This window comes from Pseudonaja textilis, chromosome 6 (genome assembly GCF_049901715.1).
Source record: "Pseudonaja textilis isolate UNSWEBS1 chromosome 6, rPseTex1.2, whole genome shotgun sequence".
Lineage (NCBI taxonomy): Eukaryota > Metazoa > Chordata > Lepidosauria > Squamata > Elapidae > Pseudonaja > Pseudonaja textilis.
Window position 1 is genome coordinate 61,542,857 of NC_141995.1, and position 23,129 is coordinate 61,565,985.

General features: G+C 40.2%; 1 protein-coding gene across 1 annotated transcript in view; it reads left to right on the forward strand.

The window, feature by feature from the left end:
- Positions 1 to 7,313: 7,313 nt before the first annotated feature.
- MAP9 (microtubule associated protein 9) overlaps positions 7,314 to 23,129 on the forward strand; it is a 28,497-nt gene continuing 12,681 nt past the window's right edge. Inside the window, exons 1-7 of the mRNA XM_026700071.2 lie at positions 7,314 to 7,466; positions 12,045 to 12,182; positions 14,724 to 14,805; positions 16,214 to 16,783; positions 18,625 to 18,857; positions 19,137 to 19,248; positions 21,957 to 22,237. Of these exons, the coding sequence (XP_026555856.1) occupies positions 12,108 to 12,182; positions 14,724 to 14,805; positions 16,214 to 16,783; positions 18,625 to 18,857; positions 19,137 to 19,248; positions 21,957 to 22,237 (1,353 nt within the window). The 5' untranslated portion in view covers positions 7,314 to 7,466; positions 12,045 to 12,107. The remainder of the gene's footprint in view (positions 7,467 to 12,044; positions 12,183 to 14,723; positions 14,806 to 16,213; positions 16,784 to 18,624; positions 18,858 to 19,136; positions 19,249 to 21,956; positions 22,238 to 23,129) is intronic.

The window sequence follows — 23,129 nt, forward strand, 5'->3', positions numbered from 1 at the left end:
AAATAGAGCTTCCATATTACTGGTGATTGCTACCTTGGGAAGCTGTGGGAGCAACAAATACTTCCCCAGATGTATTTGATATTGAATCCAGTGGATTATTATGTACGGCTTTCCCAAATTATTAGTGAAAGAGAAAGAACAACAATCATGACAATGTAATCACACACACACACACACCCCAATGGTGTCAATATTCACTATTACTGGAGCTTTTCACCCTGCTGAACATATTGTTGTTGAAGTTCAGAAAAAACGTATTTGACTTACACATACAAATGTATAAAGAAGTAAATTGCTGCATCATGACGGCTGTAATGTAAAAGAATTCCCCATCTGTGAGTGAGAAGGTGAAAAGTGTATGCCCAGCCGTTTCATTTATGTATCTTGTGAACGTTGCCTTCAGGCATTCAAGCTGGAATGCAGTGAGCGCACCCTGGCTTAAAAATCTTCACTGCAATGCTAATCAGAATCTTTTAATACTTAAATAAACAGAAATCTCATTTCCCAGAAGTGTAAGGGATCTGTCCCAATTATGAAAAAAGTGTGTGTGTGTATGTGTGTGCGTGAGAGAGAGAGAGAAAACCACATCTAGTTTTCCCCAAAGAGTTGACAATTGTTTACATTTTCATGTGGAAGGATCCAGCCAGTCGACAAGTTTATTTTTAGCAAATATAAACTTGACTACTTGCCTCCTCTCTGAAACTGAGGGATGGGCATAAAAATGATTAACTGGCCAGATGAAACAATGTCTGTGTTCCAGTAAGGGAGGAAAACTTGTGAACTTACATAAATATTCTTCCAGTGGGAAAGGGCAGAAATCTTTTACTGTACAACTTTTAATTCTACTAATATGTTTTTGATTTAAAGTGGGGGCAAAGCCTGTGTTACTCTTCGAAAAAGCACGTGTTACTGAAATACAATTTCCATAGAATGGCAAGGCTAACAAACAGATAAATTGTTAAAACAGCGCGAGAGTATTTTGCTTTCCAATAGCGGTGAAAATGACTGCACAAAAACTTGGCTCTGATTTTTAAGAAGGATTCAAAGGGGCTGCTGTAGTGGGAACTGGCTGAGAAAAATATTAACGATTCTAAATAAAGTTAGAGGATAAATTGTGGCCTCACAGCTGCTATCAGAATCATTATTTTGACAGTTTTGCTGTACTGTTGTCTGTGAATGCCCCAACGAAGCATGGGATAAACTGAGCCTGCTTTGTTCTCAGCCTTTTAAGTGGCCACAAACTACAAGCATTTGATCACAAGACGAGGAAGCACTGAGAAATGTTTCTCCTTTTGCAATTTGAGCATCCAAGAAGGGACAGGGAAGATAAAGAAAAGGAAGGAAAGAAGGGAAGAAAGAAAAGAGAAGGAAGAGGGAAGGAAAAAAGAAGAAAAAGAAAAAGGAAGGAAGGAAGATTATCATGAGAGGGAGTGAGGCTTTGAGGTAAATCCTGCCTTAGCACTTGGCCACCAGCAGCCCTGCTGCCTTTGCCATCGCCTTGTCCTCTCCTGGTGGTCTCCCATTCTATCACCGAGAATGCTTTGGTTACAAAGCTGGATCTCCTCACAAGGAGAGAGGGTGGGCCTCCCTCTGACCCCCCACACTTTGCCCTTCTGCACACACCATGAGCAGCCTGGACAAGGAGAGTGAGGACAGCAGCAGTGAGAGCTGGCCATGCCCACCCTGGCACCCTGAAGTCAACCATGACCCCGATGTGGCCCTCAATGAAATTGAGTTTGACAACCCTAGTCTAAGACAACAAAAAAGCATGTTTTATACAGAGGTGGTGTTGAGCAGGTTCTGACCAGTTCTGGAGATCTGGGAACAGAAATTTTGAATAGTTGAGAGAACCAGCAAATACCACCTCTGACTGGCCCCAGCCCATCTAGTGCGTTTCTCCAATAACACGCCCCTACAATAGGAAGTCCCAGCATGTTTCCTAGGCATAAAATGAAATTAAGCCCCTCCCCCCAAATTTAGGCCTATTTTAAAACATGTGAAATGGGGGAGGGGCCATTAGAAGCACCCCATGGGCAACCATGCCTCGTCAGCAGCCATTCCTAATAGCCAATCATGGTGGAGCGCAGGGGGCTCCCTATCCCCACCAAGCACCTTTGCTGCAGACTCAGGTCAGCGGGTGGGCGGCGTCAGTGTGGATGTCCGCCGGCAGCATTTCAGGCACTTCTCAGGCCTCCGTAGCTTCCATGGTTCCCACCAGCACTGGCACCTCTCTCGCCAGTGCTGTCTCCAACAACAGCATCTGAGTCACTCCCGTTTTTCCCGTCCCCATCCCCACAACAACAGGGGAAAAAAACATTTTGAGGTACCTGGGAGTGCCGCGCGGTGCGTTTTAGTTTAATTCCGAGTGGCTGGTTGGGCGTGAGAAGAGCCGAGTGAGTGTCTCTGCCGCTGCTACCCTTGGTGCTCCAGTGGGAACTGTGGAAGCTACGGAGGCCCGAGAAGCGGCTGAAACTCTGCCGCTGCCCTCCCACTGACCCGGGTCTGCAGCAAAGGCACTTGGTGGGGCAAAGTTTCTGGGGTGGATGGAAATAGATGGAACTTTATAGGGTTCTGGGGTTTTCGATTGAGATGCTCCAGGCAGAGGGTTGTGTCTTTTACTATTCCAATGGTGGTGGGCTAATTCTATTATGCGCTAAAGGTCATATCCTGTCCTTAGAAATTGGGTTGGGGAATGTAAATTCTTAATGCCATCAGCTGGAGCTGTGGCTGAAGGCATTTTGTTTATGAATAGATTGGCCCAGTCTTTCTGAATGGATACAAAATCTGCATTCCTAAAAGTCAGCCTCTTCAAGCTTCTTAGTTTGGAGCTTTTTTTCCTATGGCAGGAAGGCTGGGACTGCTTTCTGCCTTTGTTAAGATTTTTCTCCATTTTTCCTTGGGGGAAATATTTTATCCTGCCTCTTTTTAATATTAAGAATAAAGAATATTTTAATCTCGGCTTCCTACTAATAGTAGAAAAATAGTGGAAAAGCCACCTTGGTTATGGTATCTCTTGGCCCAGCTAGTCAGTACTTGACTGTTCCAAAGCAGTCTACCTTGAAGATGTTGGAAGACATGCCCTTCTGGGTTCAGTTCCAAGTGGGAAGAAAGACACTGGAAACATGGAAGCTGCTTGGAAGGATGGTTTAATGGAATAGAACCATTAAGAACATGGTCCTGGTACAGCTGAACACATGGAGTGGAGAGATATATTTATACCCTCTCTTGGGCCTTGTCCTAGAGCTTCCTGTTCCTGTGCAAGAAATGTATCCTATTGGTTGTCAGACTCCCAGGGGGCTATGCGGAGGTCCAGCTAACCTAGTAGGCTCTCTGTGTACCAGGCTTGGTTGAATCTTGCTGGGTGATGATGTAATGAAGAGGGTTGTGTTCAGAAAGGGTGTTGGGCAATTCCGATTATGGCTTAATGGCTTTGTCCTGGTTTGGATCTTGAATGTGGGCTAATCCTATCACCCTGAAACTAAAGGCCTTTTGTCTTGTAGATATGATGGGCCAGTCTTTCTGGAGATATTATCAAAGATAGGAGGTGTTTTCCTCCTCCACTGCTCCCCACAGTGAGTATGGACACCTCCTCTTACCAGCTTTTTCCTCGCTCACCGTTTTCAGACTCAGGAGAGTCCTGAAGGATCTCTGCTTGCTTCCAGAGGTAAGGGCTGCTTCCTCTTACAGGGCTTTTGCTCTGTGATTTCCCCGGTGGTTGTTCCAGTTTAACTTTCTCATTCACTTTTCCATTCCATTTTCACACACACTCTCTCCTTTCCCTAACAGAAGGTCCTGTGCTCTGGCAAACCCTCCCTATGCTCTCCAGACTCGTTTGGAAGACCAGAGCCTTTCTGTGGTTAGGAAACGTAGAGAGGAAGCAAGATCCAGCTATGATTAGGAGAAGGATCCCCTCGCTCACACGCACAAATGCACACACACATTTCCCATGGTTTTCTGGGCTATAAAATTAAAATTTAGAGGTACTCACATTCTTTCCAAGCAGCCTTTGAGTTCAACACTCAAAACCCATTTAAGACCTTTCTTCCAAATGGCCAAAGGTCCAGGAAAACTCACCCAATGGGTCTGCTGCTGGCAAGAGAGACTTACCTGGGCCAGGTCCATTGGTCCTAGGTTAGCTTGAAGTCCCATCTTTGGGTGCCAAACTGTTGGAAGTAATGTCCATCTGGATTCAGTTTCAAGTGGGAAGAAAGACATTTGGAACAAGGAGGCTGATTGGAAGGATGGTTTAATGGTGAAGCAGAAACACCAAGCGCATGTGATTCTGTGTAGATGAACACATGGAGTGGAGAGTGAAATATATTTATACCCTCTCTTGGATCTTGCAAGATATGTATCCTATTGGTTGTCAGACCCCCAGGGGGCTATGCGGAGGTCCAGCTAACTTTGTAGACTGTGTACCAGGCTTGGTTGAATCTTGCTGGGTGATGATGTAATGAAGAGGGTTGTGTTCTGAAAGGGTGTTGGGCAATTCCTATTATGGTTTAATTGCTTTATCCTGGTTTGGATCTTGAATGAGGGCTAATCCTATCACCCTGGAGCTGAAAGCCTTTTGTCTTGTAGATAGGATGGACCAGCCTTTCTGGGGCTATTATCAAAGGTGGGGGCTGCTTTCCAAGAGCATGTTTCTCCTTTTCTCATCCAGAGAGATACAATATTCTGGATTTTTAATATTTCCTAAAATAGTTCATTGTTTTAGGAGAGGAGTGGGTGTTGTGGTCCGCCGGGAGCCTATGGAAACGGCAGCAGAATCGGACAGTGGGGAAGAACATGGGCGAATCTGGGAGTCTGGAGAGGACTTGGACGATGGTCCTGCATCCGATACAGAGATTGGGCCAGGGCCATCTGGGAGTTATGTGCTGAGTCTGGAGCCTCCAGAATCTGACAGCAGTGAGGGGACAAGGGGAACACATTCCCAGTGCACGTGTGCGCAGAGCTGCCAGAAGGCAAGAGCAGTTAAGACAAAAGGGGCAACTCAGGAGTAAGGCTTGGAGGTGACTGCCTCTCCCATAAGATATAAAGGAAACACAAAAGGACATGGACCTTTGCAGGAAGCAACGTCGTTTGCTCTGTTTGGATTAAACCTTGAAGCTCTGTGTGGACTTTGTACTTTGTTTTTTTTACAGTTAATTTGGTATTTTAGTTGCTGGCAGCAATTCAAAGGAGATAAGGGTGGGTGCTTATCCCGAGAGACTATTTAACACTCATTAAGGGCTAGGAATTAACATAATTCCCAACATTGAAATAAAACAAGAGTTGTTTGGACTAAGATAACATGAAATTTTAAAGTTAAAATGAAAGAGATTGTGAAGAATTAGTAAATATTTATGGAGATTCTCAGTCATCCGGGTCATGGTTGTACTCTTTGATATCTTCATAAATGTCAGAAGTGAAGTCACATTCAGCCATTCAATTCCGGGGCAGCTGACCAGTTGGTTGTGTGAGTGGATGATTTTTATAGGATTCTGGGGGTTTTGTGATTAAGACGCTTCAAGGGGTTGTGCAACATGGTGAGCCCTGTGTCTTTTGCTGTTCTAATGGGGGTGGGTAAATCTTACTATGTCCTAAAAAGTGATACCCTGTCCTTGAAGTTGAGTGGGGCAGGTAGATTTCAAATCCCATTATTTCTATTTTTAGTCTGTTTGGTTGGTTTGATTATGAATCAGCTATAGCAGACAGCTCTTGTTTCCTTATGAAGGGCGCTGTCTAGATAGGCAGCATCTGCTTTCAACAGGTGTCTTCTTATCATCTCTCTTGAAGTATCAGCATCTGCCTGCAGTTACCAGCTTGTTGCAATGTACCTTTTTCAAGCATCTGGCTGGTTGTGGAATGCGCCTTGGAGAGTTTTTTATTAGCGGCTTGACTTTTTTATTTTATTTTCTGAGGAACTTCTTATGGTTGGCTTTTTTAGGGGAAAGGAAAGGGAGGATGGAGGTTCCTACAAAAGACCACTGCAAAGAGAGCATTTTGAAACATTAAAACCCTGGTTTAACATCCAGATGTGTACTCTTCAGAAATATATACTGTCACTATTAATATTTTAAGGCAGTTCACACCATGAAACCATGAAAAGTCATGACTAGACAAGATTTAAAGCATTGTAAATCATACACTCCGGTACTGCTTTTTCTATGTGAAAAAAAATGCTGGTTCTAATACAGGGTAAGTGTTTATCTTCGAAGAAAAGTTTTCTGGAAAAAGATAAATCTGCAATTCACACAGATGTGGAGATAGGAACTAGTAGAAGGGGAATTTATTCTAGTAAAACAGAACTCTGACAGGAAGTCCACAGATCTCAAAGTTGCCAAGATTGAAAAACAATGGTCTAGAAAAGACTATTAATAGCCTGAAAGAACTCTGTTCCTTGCTTAGAGTAGATATCCATCAAAAGCATTTTATCTTGACATCAAGATAAAGTGATATCAAAAAGCTACTCATTAAATAACATTTGGATGTACAAAGCAGTCAATGTCATTCCTGTAAATGCAGACTCATATTTCTAGCACAGCTTCTTTACAGGAGGACCTGGTTTGGATCCTGCAATTTCTCCAGATGCCGCGTCCGTATACCTTCCTTAAATCTTTGTGCAAATTTAAATTTTCTTCCTCGAGGCCTTGAATATAGCACTAAAACTCAATGTAAAAATGAAGAATATAACAAAAAAATAAGACAAGAAAAGATGTGCAAACCAAAGACTTTAAGGAAAAATATGACAAGCGGATTTCACGTCAGACATTTTTATTGAGAGTTTTTTATATCATACAATGACAAATATGGAAAAATGAAAAGAAAATAAAGTGCAAAAAGAAGAAAAAAAACAGGAAAAAGTTAAGCAAGGAAAAAAAATAAGCCTCCCAAACCCTTTTTGAACAGTTGCTAACAGACCCCTTGTTCCACCTGCCTCTTGGCATTACAAAGATTCCCTTCGGCCCCTTATTTATTTAATCCTTTTCCAATCATCACATCCGTTTGGCCACTTTCAGCAAAATAAATAAATAAATAAACAAAAATAATCCGGTCTTTTTAAAAAGTATTGACTGTTTTGTCCCTGACCAAACAGGGACACGTAAATAGCGCCGTCTTTGAAACAAGTTTCCGAAAGAGAAAAAGATTGAGAGCAAAGCATCCGCCCCCTTGAAAAAGCTGTCAATTAAAACCCCATCCGGAAACGGAGGCGGGGGGTTTAGTTGCCATAACAACAATCCTAACCGGTCTGTGCGCGTCAAGCAGCCGCGCGCTAGGGGTTGCTAGGTTACCACTATGGAGTGGAAGGCCTACCGCGCGCTAGCGGTTGCTAGGTTACCTCTATGGCGCGGAGGCCTACACGAGCCGAGGCCGCCTTTGTCCTTTCATACCCCTTGCAAGCCGGGGCAGGAGAAAGATCGTTAGTGGGTGCCGCTCAACCATCGGAACGGAGGCTCGAAAACAAACCTTTCCTGCGAGGCGAGGTAAGGGGCGTGTGAAAGAAGAAGACAGTCCGGCGACCGCGGCGCTGTCCTCGGCGACTCTTGGAAGGGCGGACCAATTTTTGGCAGGGAGGGCAACTTAACCGGATAAAGTTCCTACCTGTCGGAGCCTTGGTAGGATGAGTCTTTCTGTGGAAAAAAAAACAAAAAACGGAAGGGCTCTTGCTTTGGCGGGGATCGAACCCGGGGTACTTTTCGGCAGCAGAATTGGGAAGAGAGCAAGCGATGGTTTTAAGTTTTCTTCCTTGGAAAGAAACGAGGTCAAAGCCGGGCTGGATTTTATAATGGTTCAAACTGCCCAACGGGATGCTGGGGTCCTAAGGGGATCCTTTTGCAATAATTGCTTGTTAGAGCGTCGAGGATCCAGGTTGCAACTGGTGCTGCCTGGAAGGCACCTGCAAAACAAGACCAGTCCGTGTCTGTGGGGTGTGCAGGTGTTAAAGTGCATTATTGTTGACCAAAAAAGGGTCATTGGGGGTCAAAAAGTTTAAGAATCGGTGCTTCGTATACCATCATCTCATTGTCCTGAATGATGGAATAATACAACGTGTTCCCATGGTTGCATAAGAAACAATGCTTCTCATAATTTCTATAGATAGCGATGAGATTTTACAATTGCATTTGTAAAAAAATTAATAAAATAATGCAAGTAATGAATTATCTAAATATAGCAATGAATCTCATAGTACTGCTCCTAGACTGGGCAAATCCCAAACCCCCAAAACTTCAACCTTAGACTGTCTACTATTGACCTCACCCCTTTCCTAAGAGGTCTGTAGGGGGGTGTGCATAAGCGCACCAAGGTGCCTACTGTCCCTGTCCTATTGTTTCTTTTTATTTTATTACACTTCAGCTTCAACCATAACAACACAAGAGCACACAATAGATACAAACTCAAAGTTAACTGCACCAAACTTGATTGCAGGAAATACGACTTCAGCCACAGAGTGGTCAATGTCTGGAATACTCTACCTGACTCTGGTTTCTTCTCCAAACCCCAAAAACTTTAACCTTAGACTGTCTACCATTGACCTCACCCATTTCCTAAGAGGTCTGTGCATAAGCGCACCAACGTGCCTACCGTCCCTGTCCTATTGTTTCTTTTATTTTTCTTATATGTACCCATTTCATGTTTTCATAACTACGTATGTACTTATACCTATTATCTTGTAAGCGATTGACAAATCAAATCAAATAAATAAATAAATTAAAAATAAATGATGGAGTCACATTACTATTTACCAAAATCATCCGTGCAAATAAGAAACCAGTGCATCTAATCTCTAGAACATAGATTATTCAGAAGGATACCATGGTAATAGAGCTGGACATATCTATGAGATGCAGTAGGTTCAAGAGAGGTTCAAGAGTGAAATGGGTCAAGATAATGAATTTCTTCCAAAAATATCTGCCTCTGCATAAAAAGAGGGACAATGATTTGTGATACATGCATAAATGTTTTCTTTATGCATAATGCAGAAAAAGTGTAAACATATAATAAAAGAAAACAGGAAATAAAAGAAAAAAATGAAATCAAACTAAGTCTGGTTTACTCTGGTTTATTCTCCACTATACCTGTACATCTTTTTCTACTTGCAACCCATGTCCATGGTTCTATTTGTAATTTTCTACATTATTCTCAACAGAACATGCATATTGACTACTCATTATGACTTTGATGAATGATGCATAAATCATTTTAATAAGATATAATAGTTTCCAGCTATAGCCATGCACACAGCGTTTCCTGGTAACTGTTAAGGTTGTAATACCAATCAGGTTTAATACATTTTGACCACTATTGCGTAAGCATGGCTAAAGGTCCAATCTTTATGCCAACTGGTATCTTTAATTGAAAGACTAATTTGCAAGTCATGCTGTTTTCTGTACCTTCCCAAATAAATACATGCAGTACAGGTAGTCCTCAACTTAACAGATAACAGGTAATCAGAGTTGGAAGGGATCTTGTAGGAGACTCTACACCATTTCTTGTAGGAGACTCTACACCATTTCTGTCATATGGGAGTCCAATCTCTTCTTGAAAGTCTCAAGTGATGGCGCTCCCACAACTTCCAAGGGCAATTTTTGTTGCATTGGTTGATTGTTCTCACTGTCAGAAAGTTTCTCCTTATTTCCAGGTTAAATCTCTCCTTGTTCAGTTTCCATCCATTATTCCTTGTATGGCCTATAGGTGCTTTAGAAAATAGCTTGACCCCTTCCTCCCTGTGGCAGCCCCTCAAATATTGGAAGACTGCTATCATGTCTCCCCTGGTCCTTCTGTTCACTAGACTAGCCAAGCCCAGTTCCTGCAACCGTTCATTGTATGTTTTAGCCTCCAGTCCCCTAATCATCCTGGTTGCTCTTCTCTATACTTTTTCTTAGAGTCTCAACATCTTTTTTTATAGTGTGGTGACTAAAACTGCAGTACTCTAGATGTGGTCTTTATAAAGCTCTCGCTTTATAAAGTTGCATTAGTACCTCACTTGATCTCGATTGTATCCCTCTGTTAATGCAATTTAGAATTGCATTAGCTTTTTTGGCTGCTGTTGCTGCACACTGCTGGCTCATATTTAGCTGGTTGTCCACTAAGACTCCAAGATCCCTCTCACAGTTCCTGCTATTGAGCCTGGTTTCACCCAGTCTATATGTGTACATTTGGTTTTTCTTGCCTAAGTGTAGGTGTTATGTATATGTAAATAACATAGTTGGGTTGACAATATATAAACTACAAATATATGTTTATAGCTTTAAGGAAAAATACTGTAATGTATTACGCTGTGTTCTGGTTGGTTAATTATGCTACAAGTTGCCATAAGAGGGAGCTATAGATCATGGTTTAATTCTCTTTCTCTTCTTTTTCACTGATGATCTCTCTTAAAACTGATATTAACTGACTACGGACCAATACTGACTGTTTATTTTGATATTCTGTTGATATGGAAGATTATCTGTTGTATTATGGTTTGATATTTGTTTGCTGTAAAAGACTTGAAACTGGTAAGAAGACTTTATAACTGGATACTTCTGGGCTGATAAAAAATGTGTATGACATGGACTGTTTATTGGGCTGTGCTATTTCTTCAAGTAAAAATTAATATAACTTGTTCAACTCTGTGTGACTGTATATTTATTCATAACTGTTGTCATAAACCGTTTCCGTGTGCATATCTTTTTTATACAAGGGTTACTCTGCACATTTATCCTAACAGTAGGACTTTACTTTTCTCTGCATTGAATTTCATTTTGTTAAATACTTGCAACAGTTCATTTAGGGACTGTTGGAAGTTACAATGGCACTGAAAAAAATGACTTATGACCATTTTTCACACTTACAACCGTTGCAGCATCCCCATGGTCATGTGTTTTACATTTGGATGCTTGACAACCGATTCACATTTATGACAGTTGCAGCGTCCTGGAGTCAGATGACCCCCTTTTGCGACCTTTTGACAAGCAAAGTCACTGGGGAAACAGATTCACTTAACAGCCATGTTACTAATTTAAGAACTGCAGTGATTCGCTTAACAAATATGGCAAGAAAAGTTGTAAAATGGGGTAAAACTCAACAAATTTCTCATTTAACAGAATACATTTTGGGTTCAATTGTGGTCATAAGGTGAGGACTGTATACTGATGCACACTCAAGAGACTTGTTTTAGTAGTATCTCTCACGAATGCTAAATCTATGTAATTTGGAATTAGCATTGCTTCTTTTAAGGCTAGTAGCCCCACTCCATCACACAAAGAAACATTTGCCACTTTCTGGATTCACCCAATCCAGCAAGCTTATCTCAGCAAAGATGAGTGATGGTCTAAAGCAGGGTTCCCCAACCACCGGTCCCTGGACCGGTACCGGTCTGTGGAACAATTTCTACCGGACCACTGGTTTGCTGGGCACCGCCATCTTGTTTTGATGAAAAAGTGCTTCCGGTGAGCTTTTCCGGGTAGAAAGCGGCGTTTGGGTGCTGAAAGAATCCCCGCGCCTTAGTTTCATCGAGGGAGGGGGGCGGCTTCGAATAAAACTAAGGTGCGAGGATTCTTTCAGCATGCATGGCAAGGCGAGCCGAGCGACCGTCCCGAAGCCGTCCCGAAGCCCATCGACACGGGTACAAAGGAGGAGTTGAAGGTGGTGGGGAGAAGCGGGGGACGGCTGGCTGGCTGGTCGCTCAGCTCGCCTTGCCATGCGTGCTGATGCCGGTACCGGGCCGCAGATGATTTTGTGATGCCGGTACCGGGCCGCAGCACAAAAAAGGTTGGGGGCCACTGGTCTAAAGAACATCTCATAGGCTGGGCAATTACAAGTATGTTGAAAACAACAGATTTGTTTGAACCGGGCAAGATGGGAGAGTAGATGCCATAAAGTGCCATGTCAAAAGCAGTGCAGTGTGGAAATTACTATCCCATTTTGCGCTTCACAAATTTGTCACGGCAACTTTAACCTGCTAAAAATTAGATTATAGTGTATGATGTTTTTAAGAAAACAGTATTTATACTCCTTTAGATAATGTGAATACAGTATCATTTAAATATTTTTTTTCTTTCTTTTATTAAATTCAAAAGAAAATACATCTTTACAAGGCTACAAGTTGAATATGTAAGGTTAATGTCCTCAGATCAAGCAACATGTCTGATGAAGAGATTATCACTACTTTAGCCTATACCAAGAGCCCCAAGTTCTCCAAAAGAACCACTTTTCAGGTAAAATAATGTTACTACTCTTGTCCTGTTATTAGAAATTTGAGTTCTTCAAAGCATTTGAAAGAGGTGCTTTCATAAAACTTGTTAGCCTGACAAAAGTACTCTTTATCAATTCTAACTTGACATTCTCTCGAAGGCTCATAGAATTGTCAGTGATGGTCCCACTGTCTGCACACAAACAATGCAGGTACTTTTAACACCTAGAAGAGAGACACTTTATTAATGTTAACATAGTTTGCAAAACACCTCTTTAAACTGTTTTGTATATCCCGATCATTACTTAAATGATGAGGAAAACTGTTTCATACTTACATACATATATTATGTCTTGTTTTATTATTTTTGATCAAGGGACCTTACTGATTGTGAAGTATTTGAGAGGGAACCAATTCATTGTAAAATCACCATAAAATCATTGTAATCTCAAAAGAAAGCAATTACATTTTACAGCAGCTGTGCAAAAACTGGTCCAACTGCTGAAAACCACTATTCAAGTTTTCCTTAGCAATGGCATGGTAGTCAGCACCTTGTATTTTTAAAAATACCAGTGGTTATTTCATCATGTCTGAAATAGGTAAGTGCCAAACTTCTCAAAGTATATATGGATTGATAATTATGAGTCATCAAGACATTGTTGATTCTCAACAACCGTATAGATTTTCTCCATGACCACCTGTCTCTAGCTTAATCTTTTATCTTTCAGTGAAATAGTAATAACTCGTGTCCTGTGGTTCACTCACCACCAAGATAATTGAGTCTACTCACCTTGCTGCCCTTCTTTCTTCTTTCATTCCTTCCACCTTTCCCAGCCTTGGAGTCTTCTTCTTCAGAGAGCTAGGTCTTTGCATAATGTGTTCAGAGTAAGATAATTTCAGCTTAGTTATTTGTGCCCAAAGTGAAATCTCTTTACTTGTTCAGTGATCCGTTAGTTTGTCTTCTTGGTTCTCGACAGTATTTTCAAAAGCATCATGTTCTTCCTACCATGCTTCCTCTAAGTCCAACTTTCGCTTCCATATTGGGTCACTGGAAATACTATGGCTTACTCAATTCTCATTTTTTCCAAGCCTTCATGACTGCTTCTTGGTCTGTAGCATGTTTTTGACCGTTTATCTCTTTACGGCTGATGATCATATATATTTTCATTATCAATTCTAAAGCTGTTGGTTGCACATTATCATTATTTTGGTCCTTTTTATATTTAATTTTAACTCCATTTTTCCCTGTGCACTGTGATTTTTATTACTAGAAATTGTAGCTCCTTTGCATTTTCATAGCCCAGATTATTGATGTTTTTTCCTCCAATTTTAAGCCCATGTTTATCTTCTTCCAATACAGCTTTCTTTAGCAATATTCAGTATTTGGTTGAATAAATAATGGGAGAATATACAGCTTTGTCACACTCCTTTGTCAATCTGGAGCACAATTCTGCTCATGGTGTACTTTTGTGAGCAGTATACAAGTTTATGTGACAGACTGAGCTAGCCAATGGCAGATAGATAGATTTCTGAATGAATCTGTGACTCTGTGAGCAACTCAATCTGCCTGCTTTGCCTGATTTTGAGTAAAAGTTGCTCTTTTTTATTAAAAAAATCAATATTTATATAAATATTTATAATATTTACATACAAGCTATGCCCAGCTAGTCACATGACCACCAAGCCACACCCACAAATTAGGCCATGCCCACAGAACCAGTTAATGGTCCCTGGGATCTAAAATTATGAGTTTGGTGGTCTCTGAGGTCCAAAAGATTGGCGACCCCTGTTCTACGGTATCTTGGAGGTTACATCTCTACTATACAATATTTCAGTATACTCCTTCCATTTTCATTTGATCTCCTTTAAATCAACGACCATCCACTGGCATATTTAACTTACCCATTTGAGTTTGGAGCCTCCTTTTGAGTTCAGAAATCTTTGGTTTCTCTTCCAACCAAGCAATTTCCGTGTTTATTCTGAGATCTAGTTACTCTCTTCTGTATATTTCATTTTGGGAGTCTTTTTCTTACTTACTTTTATCAGTGACATTTGGGACTTCAAAGCAGTTCTTGAAAAATGGTGGATAGATGTTCAAACTCATATTGTGGAAACTGATTAGCTATCTTCTTCTTTAGCCTGGAACGTTGCACGTGTGAATTCATGTTACGTTCCATAGAACTGGCAATATCTTTGATGTTACAATTGGACTCTTTCACCTCTTTTTAACAATATAATAGATAATATGATTGCTATATATTCCATATCTATATCTCATGTGTCTGTGTGTATGTATGTATATGTATGTGTGTGCATTTATGTATATATATGTGTGTATATGTATATATGTATACACACGCACACACACACACACACACACACACATATTCCAAAATTAAGGATACATTGAAAGATATAATAATTAGCTGGATTAATTTTTTTTAGGAAAAAAAATTGAATCGGCTCTAAAGTTTGCAACACTCCTGTTGTTGAGTTCATTCCGAAAAATATTTGAATAATGTTTTTATTCACATAATAATACTTTCTATGTATTAACATATTATAGGACGAGCTACAAGAAGCACTTCTTGCTCGTGCAATAAAGCAGGAGACTGAAGAATATTCAGAAGACTTTGAAAGTGACGAATGTACGTTGAGGAAGACTTAACCGTTGTACTCTCTGGATTTCATTTTTAATACATTTGAATATATTTTTTAAAATAAATATAGTTGGTGTTCATGGAGGGCTAGAGATCCTTTCCAGAGGGAGGGGTGTTGCATGATTAGGTCATCTTTCTGCTCCTGTTTAACCTTTACACGAAGCTGCTCAGTGAGGCCATTCATAGCTGTGGAGTAAATGCTGATAGCCAGCTATGTAGTGAAGCAAGCAATGCTTCCGAAATCCCGTTTTAGTGTCTGGAGGTTGAACAGATTCAGATGGGGAGCAACAGGCTCAACTCTGCCAAGACAAAGGATCAGCTAGTTTTAGGAATTTATCACTTTGGTTTTGGATTGCATTTCTCCAGACTGCCCAGTCCTGGATTTAAAACTCCTGCTCAAAGAATAGCTTTGAGTTATATGCAAGTTGTACCTATTCCCGAATCAAGAGGCTCCGCATTTAGTGACTCCTGCCCTGATCACCTCCTGTGTGGATTACAACAATGCACTCTATCTGGGGGTCTCTTCGGGCTGTGCTCAGAAGCTTCAAGTGCTGCAAAATGAAGCAGTGATGTGCATATCTAGATCTGTACCTATTACACCCCTGCTCTGCAAACTGCATTGATTACCAGCTTGCTCCTGGGGCTAATTCAGGATATTGGTAATAGTCTATAAATCCTATAATATTTACATAATGGTGTGTTGTGAGTTAATTTTGTGAGTTTGCTTTCAAGCAAATTTTATGTGACAGACTCAGGTAGCAGATTGCAGAATAGTAGATCGCTAAGTGAATCTGTGATTCTGTGAGCAACTCAATCTGCACGGGTCCAAGTTATTTGCGGGTCCACCTTTCCACAGGGACATCTATCTATACCATCAAGTCTAGCAGAAGACGTTTGTTAACAGGTTTGGTCCACTAGAGAGTGTTATCTGGTAGATCCAGCAACAGGACTCCGGGTGATTGTGCTGTATGATTTTTAATTGTGTTCAGCATTTGTATCGTTTGTATGGTTGCTTCTTAAAATGTTTTATTATATTCTCTATGCTTCAATTGTTAGACGCACAGAATCATGAATGTGGGATAGGTGGCTAGATAAACTGAATGGTTGGTTGAAAATGATATCATGAATACTCTCTTTTGATACTGAACTATAACAAGATGTACAATTTATGTTAATTGGTTCACCGATAAAATTATGCTTTGAATTGCAACATACCATGTTTTGACAATTTGTTTCACATAATTTATTTATCACCTTGAAGAGGTAGTGAGCTGATTTATGCTTGGCACCAGAAAGGGTGAAAAAAAGTGTGAAGTACACATTGCTGTCAAAATCATTCTTTAACTTTGCATCTGTTGCTCTTTCTTTTACACATGACATGTCGATCTTTTTCCAGACTCAGAAGAGGAATTTCCTGAATCTGAAAAAAACATCTGTCCTAAATCAGCAGTCTTTACAGTATCACCATCTAACTTTAATCTTTGTAACGCTTTAAAAAGTGAAAGTGCCGATGACTTGTCTTCATCAGAGGAATATGAGGGATCTCAATATGTCTCCATTCTGGAGAGAAAAGTTTTGAGCAAAGAGAGGCAAACTATTCCCTTTTCGCTTACTGAACACCCTAGATCATGTAAAAGGAGTACGGCAAAGCAATCCAGTCCATTTGAAATATCGTTGTCAAATCGCTATTCTTTTGGAAAGCAAACGGTTGGTAACTTGCCGTTAACAAACCATGAAGAAATGCCTCAAGAAGCAACCACATCAGAAAATAAACATTTGGTCAGAGACACCGAAGATGATACAGTTATTGAAGAAAGATCTGATCGTGAAGAAGACGACAATCATGCAGAGGAAACAATTAGGTGTGAATTGTCACTAGAGGAAAAGGATACGGTCCAGGATGAAACCGAAAGCAAGCCGGTGCCAAAACCAAGGGGGTTCAAGACTAAGGCTGCGTCAGCATCAGGTAAAGGAAATGTATTTAAATATTATTGCTTAAATTGTGTAATTCCCAGGTTGCTAAAAATATTTTAAAACAAAATAGTTTGATAAACTGTTTTTTTTTCTATTTAAAGACAATTTTAATTCTTTGAATATGTGTATTTGACAGGGAGAAAAATCATGGTCTTTTTATTTGACAAAGTAAGTTTTGTTGTTAATTTGTTTGCAAATTAAAGCATGGCCATTTTGCCACGTGATATAATGTAGGATCGCTTACAAGGCTGCAGTCTGCAGGCAGTCCTCGGCTTACAACAGTTCATTTAGTGATCATTTCAAGTTACAACAGCACTGAACTAGGAAAGTACATTTTAAACTGTAAACTAGCTGAACTTCATATAGTATCTAACTACTTAGTGACCACCATAGAACAAAATGCTGGGAGAATGTTGGCTTTTAATAGTTTAAGAATTGAAAAATAATTACTACCAAATTAACCTGCATTTCCGACAATTTTAAGAGAAGCTTTTGGGGTTTCTGCTAGAAATTATCTTGTTTTAATAGCCCAGCAGATATAAGAGTGAAAATAGACCACCTAGACAATTAAATGATTTTATTGGCTCAATGAGTCTAATTGGAGTTCATCCATCTAATTGGAGCCTTAAAGCATTTTCTAGAGCAGAGGTGCCAAACTCGATTACATTGAGGGCCACGCCAGGGTTGTGTTTGACCTCGACGGGCCCGGGGGGGCATGGCCCGCTCGATGTCACTCATGTTTGGGGTCCCTGTGGTGGCCTGAACATACTGCCAGCAAAAACGGGCTCCTGAGCTCCGTTTTGGGCTGCAACAGCCTCCTGCAACCGTCTGCCAGCAAAAACGGAACTCGGGGCTGCCTGCGGTCCTCCCAAGCTCATTTTCACGTGCAGAGGCACCACAGGCCGGTCCTTTGCTGCTTCCAGTGCAGACCTGCGGGTCAGATCTAAGCATCACGCAGCTCAGATTCGGCCCGGAGCCCTTAAGTTTGACACCCCTATTCTAGAGTCCTTGTATTGGAATCCTTTTTTCTTTTTTAAGATTAGTTTATTTTGAAGTGTTTGCTAGAGAAGCAGAATGATAAAACTTTAAGATCCAGTTGGGTTACAAACTCTATAGCTGTATTAGATGAAGATGAAGGGATAGGCAAGAGGGAAGGAGGTTAGAATTATGGTTTTAGCAACAACATTGTTAATGAAAATGGTGAATAATAATCAAGTGAGGATTCAGCCTGACTTTAACACCTTGGGTAGAAAAGGTGGCTTTAGTTTCACCAAAGATATTAACCTTAACTTCGTGGCTAAATTAACCTTAACAACATGGTTGCACCATGATGTATTAGCACTGTTAGCCAGAGAAGATATCAGATTATAGCTATAATACCTAATTTGGCAGGGAGGAGGGATTTAAGGAATTATTTATGGTTGTGAAGAAGGGAGCAAGCTTACAAGGCAACCATGTCATGTAGAATTATAGAACTGGTGTTTTTCTTTTTTCTTTTATATGGTTGCTGAAGTTTCACCCAATATATAAGGAGCAATGAGGAACAGATGGTTTATCTGAATTGGAGATTAGCATTGCTACTGCAGAAATTAATTACTTTCAAAAAAGGCCTGCTTGCTGATACAAAGACATGAATTTTAGAAGTAAATGCAATCTCATATCTATCAGAAAGTCCCAGAATATAACGACCCTTTGGACACATATTATTAGCAGATGTTTGAAATTCTAACTACAGCGTATAGCTAACCGAAGGCAGCATTTGTGGGATTGAAATTTAATCTAAATGAACCTTTTTAGAAGGAGGTAATAATTAAATATTTATATTTTTCTCAGCTGAAAATATAAGCATCCCTGCATTATATGATTTTTCAAAGCCATCCCCTCAACCTAGAAGTATTTTGAGGAAAAGTAGCCATATGGAAGATTACGAAGGAACCAAGTCAGAGGGAAGAATTCCTAACCACCACCGGCTGTTTTCATTATCTGCACCATCTTCTGAGACAAGATTAAACGATCAGGTGACGAAATCTGAAAGAAGAGCGCTTTCTGAAAGTCCTGGTGCTGAGGTTAGCGGAGTATTATAACTTTTACGTGCGGTACAAAATACCCCAAGAAAATTGACTATTAAGAATCAGATCCACATTTTAATCTGACTTGATTCAGATTTTAAGCCAACTAATCTACTTAATGATAAATATACTTCATGTAATTATTATTGACTCTGTTCTGTGCATTTCATTCCTCTTTTATTTTTGCCCATTTAGTGTGCATATATGGATGTGTCTATATCTGTGTGTTACATTTGCATATATATTTTAAGATATCCAAGATTCTTTACATTCTAGGGCCCCTTGATTGAAAACTCGTCAGCCTCATCACCTATCCATTTTTCATCAGTAAAAGAGAAAACTGGAGATGCCAATTTGGCAATATCTGGAAATGAAACCTCTTCTAAAGGTGAAGTATATGAAGATATAATACTTTAAAATATTATTTATAATATATAGGATGTTTTAATTATTTATTTATTTAAAATATCTATGTGGCTTCCCGTGATACAGTATAATTCTAGGTGATTTGCAACTGCAATAAAAACCATAAAACAAAATTAAAACCCAAGCATCTCACTCATCCTCATGAGATCATCCAACAAACCATATATAGACTGTCCTCTTCCAATACCGCTTAGGTCTAAATCACTATTAGGAATCTAGTGCAATTTTCCTTGAAGTAATTTCTGGCCATTAGCCTACATTTTCCAAAAGGAGACTAAACAATTAAGCTCCTGTACTTTCAGTATGTGTCTGCTTGTTTTTTTATCTAATAATATAAACAAACCAAATTATCTTTCTCTCTGTGTGTTTCTGTGTTTAATTTATATTCTATTTTATTTTACTCTAAAATTAAATTTCTGTTATAAAAAGCCTATGTTGCTGCTGATGTACATCATTAAGCCAGTTTTCATGGTTTAAATATAAATCATGGCTTTGTGGCTACCTGTCTTACAAATGGTCTCTTTGTGTTTTGCACTGATGAAGTCAAGGGTCTAATTGCTATACAAGAAGTGGTTATTCACTTGCTGGTTATAAATAGACCTAAATGCTTAGATCTGTGATTCTAGAGCAAAGTGAGGTATTTTGCTATGAAAATTTGGAATGGTTGCAGGGGTGGGATTCTACCGGTTCAGACCAGTTCTATAGAAGCGCTTGTTACGGTTCCCGTTAGTTCGAAGAACCGGTAAGTCGCGCCTCTGGCTGGCCCCTCCCCCTCCCCCTGCTTCTCTGCTACCTGCACGGTCAGTCCCTATCACGCATGTCGCCAACCTGGGCCTTCCCTCGCTGACCCAGGGCCTTGCCATGCTTCCGATCTGGGGCCTTTGCCGAGCCTCAGGGTGATGCGGCAAAGGTGGCAGCTGGAGCATGTCACGGCCATTTGCTTTCTCTGCTGCGCTGGGGCTGGGAGGGGTGGCGGAGGTGCTCCCCATAGCTACCGGGAACTCACTGGTGCTGCTTGCTTTCGGTAGCTGCCGACTCCGCCCGGCCAGCGCTGCCGCCGCCGGATGAAGCGAGCGGTCCCGGGAGTTCCTGCCCTCCCTTTTGGAACGATGACGAATGAGATATATGGATGGATAGATAAATACATTGAAGGAGGGAGGGAGAGAGAAAAAAAAAGGAGAGGAAGGAAGGACACAAACCCTGGCTTCAGAAGACTCTTTGAAGCAGCAGAGCAGTCTAGGGCTGGCCTGCAAGGGATCTCTGAGGTCATCTAGTCCAGCCCCTTCCTCCAGCAGATCCTTACAGAATCATAGAATAGCAGGGTTAGAAGTGTGTAGTGTGCGTGTATGGCTGTCAAAACTCCAAAAACAGGTCAAGTAGCTCTGGGGAGATCAGTCATAAATTAGAACACTTGCTGGCCATTAAGATAGGACCACTTGTATTTGATTTGCCAGTCACATGATCACCTGGCCATGCCCACCCAGTCACATGGCCACAAAGCCATGCCCGTCCGGTCATGTGACCATAAAGCCATACCCATCTGGTCACATGACCAAGCCATGACCACCTGGTCACATGACCACCAAGCCACGCACCACAAATTAAGCCACGCCTACAGAACCAGTAGTAAAAATAAAAATTGAATCCCACCACTGGTCTGCACTTACCATTTTGGCCTTCCAAAAGACCTTGAAGACATGGCTGTGCCAACTAATCTGGACCCCAGTTAGGGTGCGGCACTTGGAAGTGGCTAATGGAGTAGACCCCTTCTCCTCACTCTTCATCCTGGTTAGTTTTACTTTAATTGAATTTTAAATGTATGTGCCTTATTTATTGTTTTAATGTTTTATAATGTATTTTAATTGAATGTCTGAAAGGTCCCTCAAGTTGCCTATTTATTGAATAGATAAATAAAATAAAATATAATAAAATAAAATAAAAAGTTATGGCCCTACTTCCTATAGAGAACAATTCTATTCGTTGTGTGCAATGAGACTGTTGTTTTATATTTAACTCCCCCAGTGGAGTTGCTTAACATGTTAATTAGTGGCAAAATTATAGCTATTAAGGTAATTTTCTTAAGACGAATAATCCTTAAAATCATAAAATGATTGCTAATCATTTTAGCATGGTTTCTGCATAATCAGACCATATACACACCATTTACCATTCTGACAAAGAAGGGTTCTCATAGAGCTCAACAGAATTTATCTCACATATATAGACAGTTTGTAGGTGATTATACACCCAAAGAAAAGCATTTTTTTTTGTACTGTACACACAAGGAAGCTATCCTTATAGTGTTTACGTAGAGGAAATATTTATTATTATTTATTGAATTTATATTGCCGCCTATTCGTCCATGGCGACTCATGGCAGCTTACAGAATGTAAAACCATATTTAAAATATTTTTAAAAATATACAGGTATCTGCCTCCCTTAATCTCATTTATTTTGTCTCTTCAATCAAATATGTTTTCTCATTTCCTGGTGTATGCAGATATATATGTACTGAGGAATTTGTGTGATTTATATTCATTGCATATGCAATTCTGAGATAGATTTATACAGCTTCACATACATTCATCTGAATTATTTTGTTATCATCTTTGTCAATTTTCTTTAAAATTAAATAAAATTAATAATTTTAACTTTTTCTTTTAAAAATAGATAACGAACATCAAGAAATTGACAATTGCCATGATCTCAGATTGCTGGAGAATGAAAGAAAATCTCCTTCGGTTATAGAATTAATGATGACCACAGTTTATGAGAATACTAAGAAGCAATATAAGCCAACTGAAGTCTTTCTAGAACAAAAAGTGCAGATGTTAAAACCCAGTGTCATTGAAAATAATTCTATTGAGACACCAAAAGATGATCAATCAGAACAGAAAGTAGCATTAACTACTTCAAATTCTATACTGGATAATTCAAAGGATTTTGTAAAGGTAACATTTATGGATCATCATCATGTATTTGTGGCAGGAATCATGATTGATGATAAAACTTGACATGATTGCTGTACGAAGTAGCATAATGTTAAAGTGTTCATATATGATATACACAATACGTTTAGTTATACATAACGATTACAAGCTTAAACTTGGATCTATCTCGTAATGTTAAGTGACAAAGGTCAGTATTTGTATTTGTTTCTAAAGGAATGATCTTTTCTTTCTCATGCAAAAATAAGTACTTGAAAAAATAGTAGCATAACAATTATAGGTTATTGTTGTGACTCCGGAGTTGGAATCTGTTCCGTTGGCAAATGTGAGCTCAAGCGAAGAGGAAATGGCAGTGAATTATGAGCCGGCACTGCTGAGCGATTTGGATAGTAGCCAGGATGAGGAAATGGATTTAACTAGGAGAGACGAACCTGATTTAATAGAGCTGTCAGGACCTTCGACCTCCTCTGATTCTTCTCCTCTGGCTGAGCAACAGCCGGGAATAGCTAACCAGGAACACTTGCGAGAGTTTTCTAGTGGGGAGGAGTCTTTGGAAAGAACCTGGTTAGATGTGAGAAACAGACATAGGATGAGGCGTCAATCGCAATTAGGGAGGAGGCGTCGAGCCAGTGACTAATTAAGGAGATTAACACGCCCTCATAGAGGATAAAAGGAAACGGCTTGGCTGGCGAGCTTTGCCAGAAGCAAAGTGATTTATGGGAGTGAACACACGGAGAGAACTCTTTGAGGCTTTGGGATTGATAGCCACGTCAGGTTTGCCGGACAGAGTTTGGATTTATTGCTGAGGACTGAAAACCCTTCCGCAGTCCTTTTGGGAGAGTTTGCTTTTTGGTTTGTGAACTGCTTGTTTCGTTTTGCCCTCCTGCATTTAAAG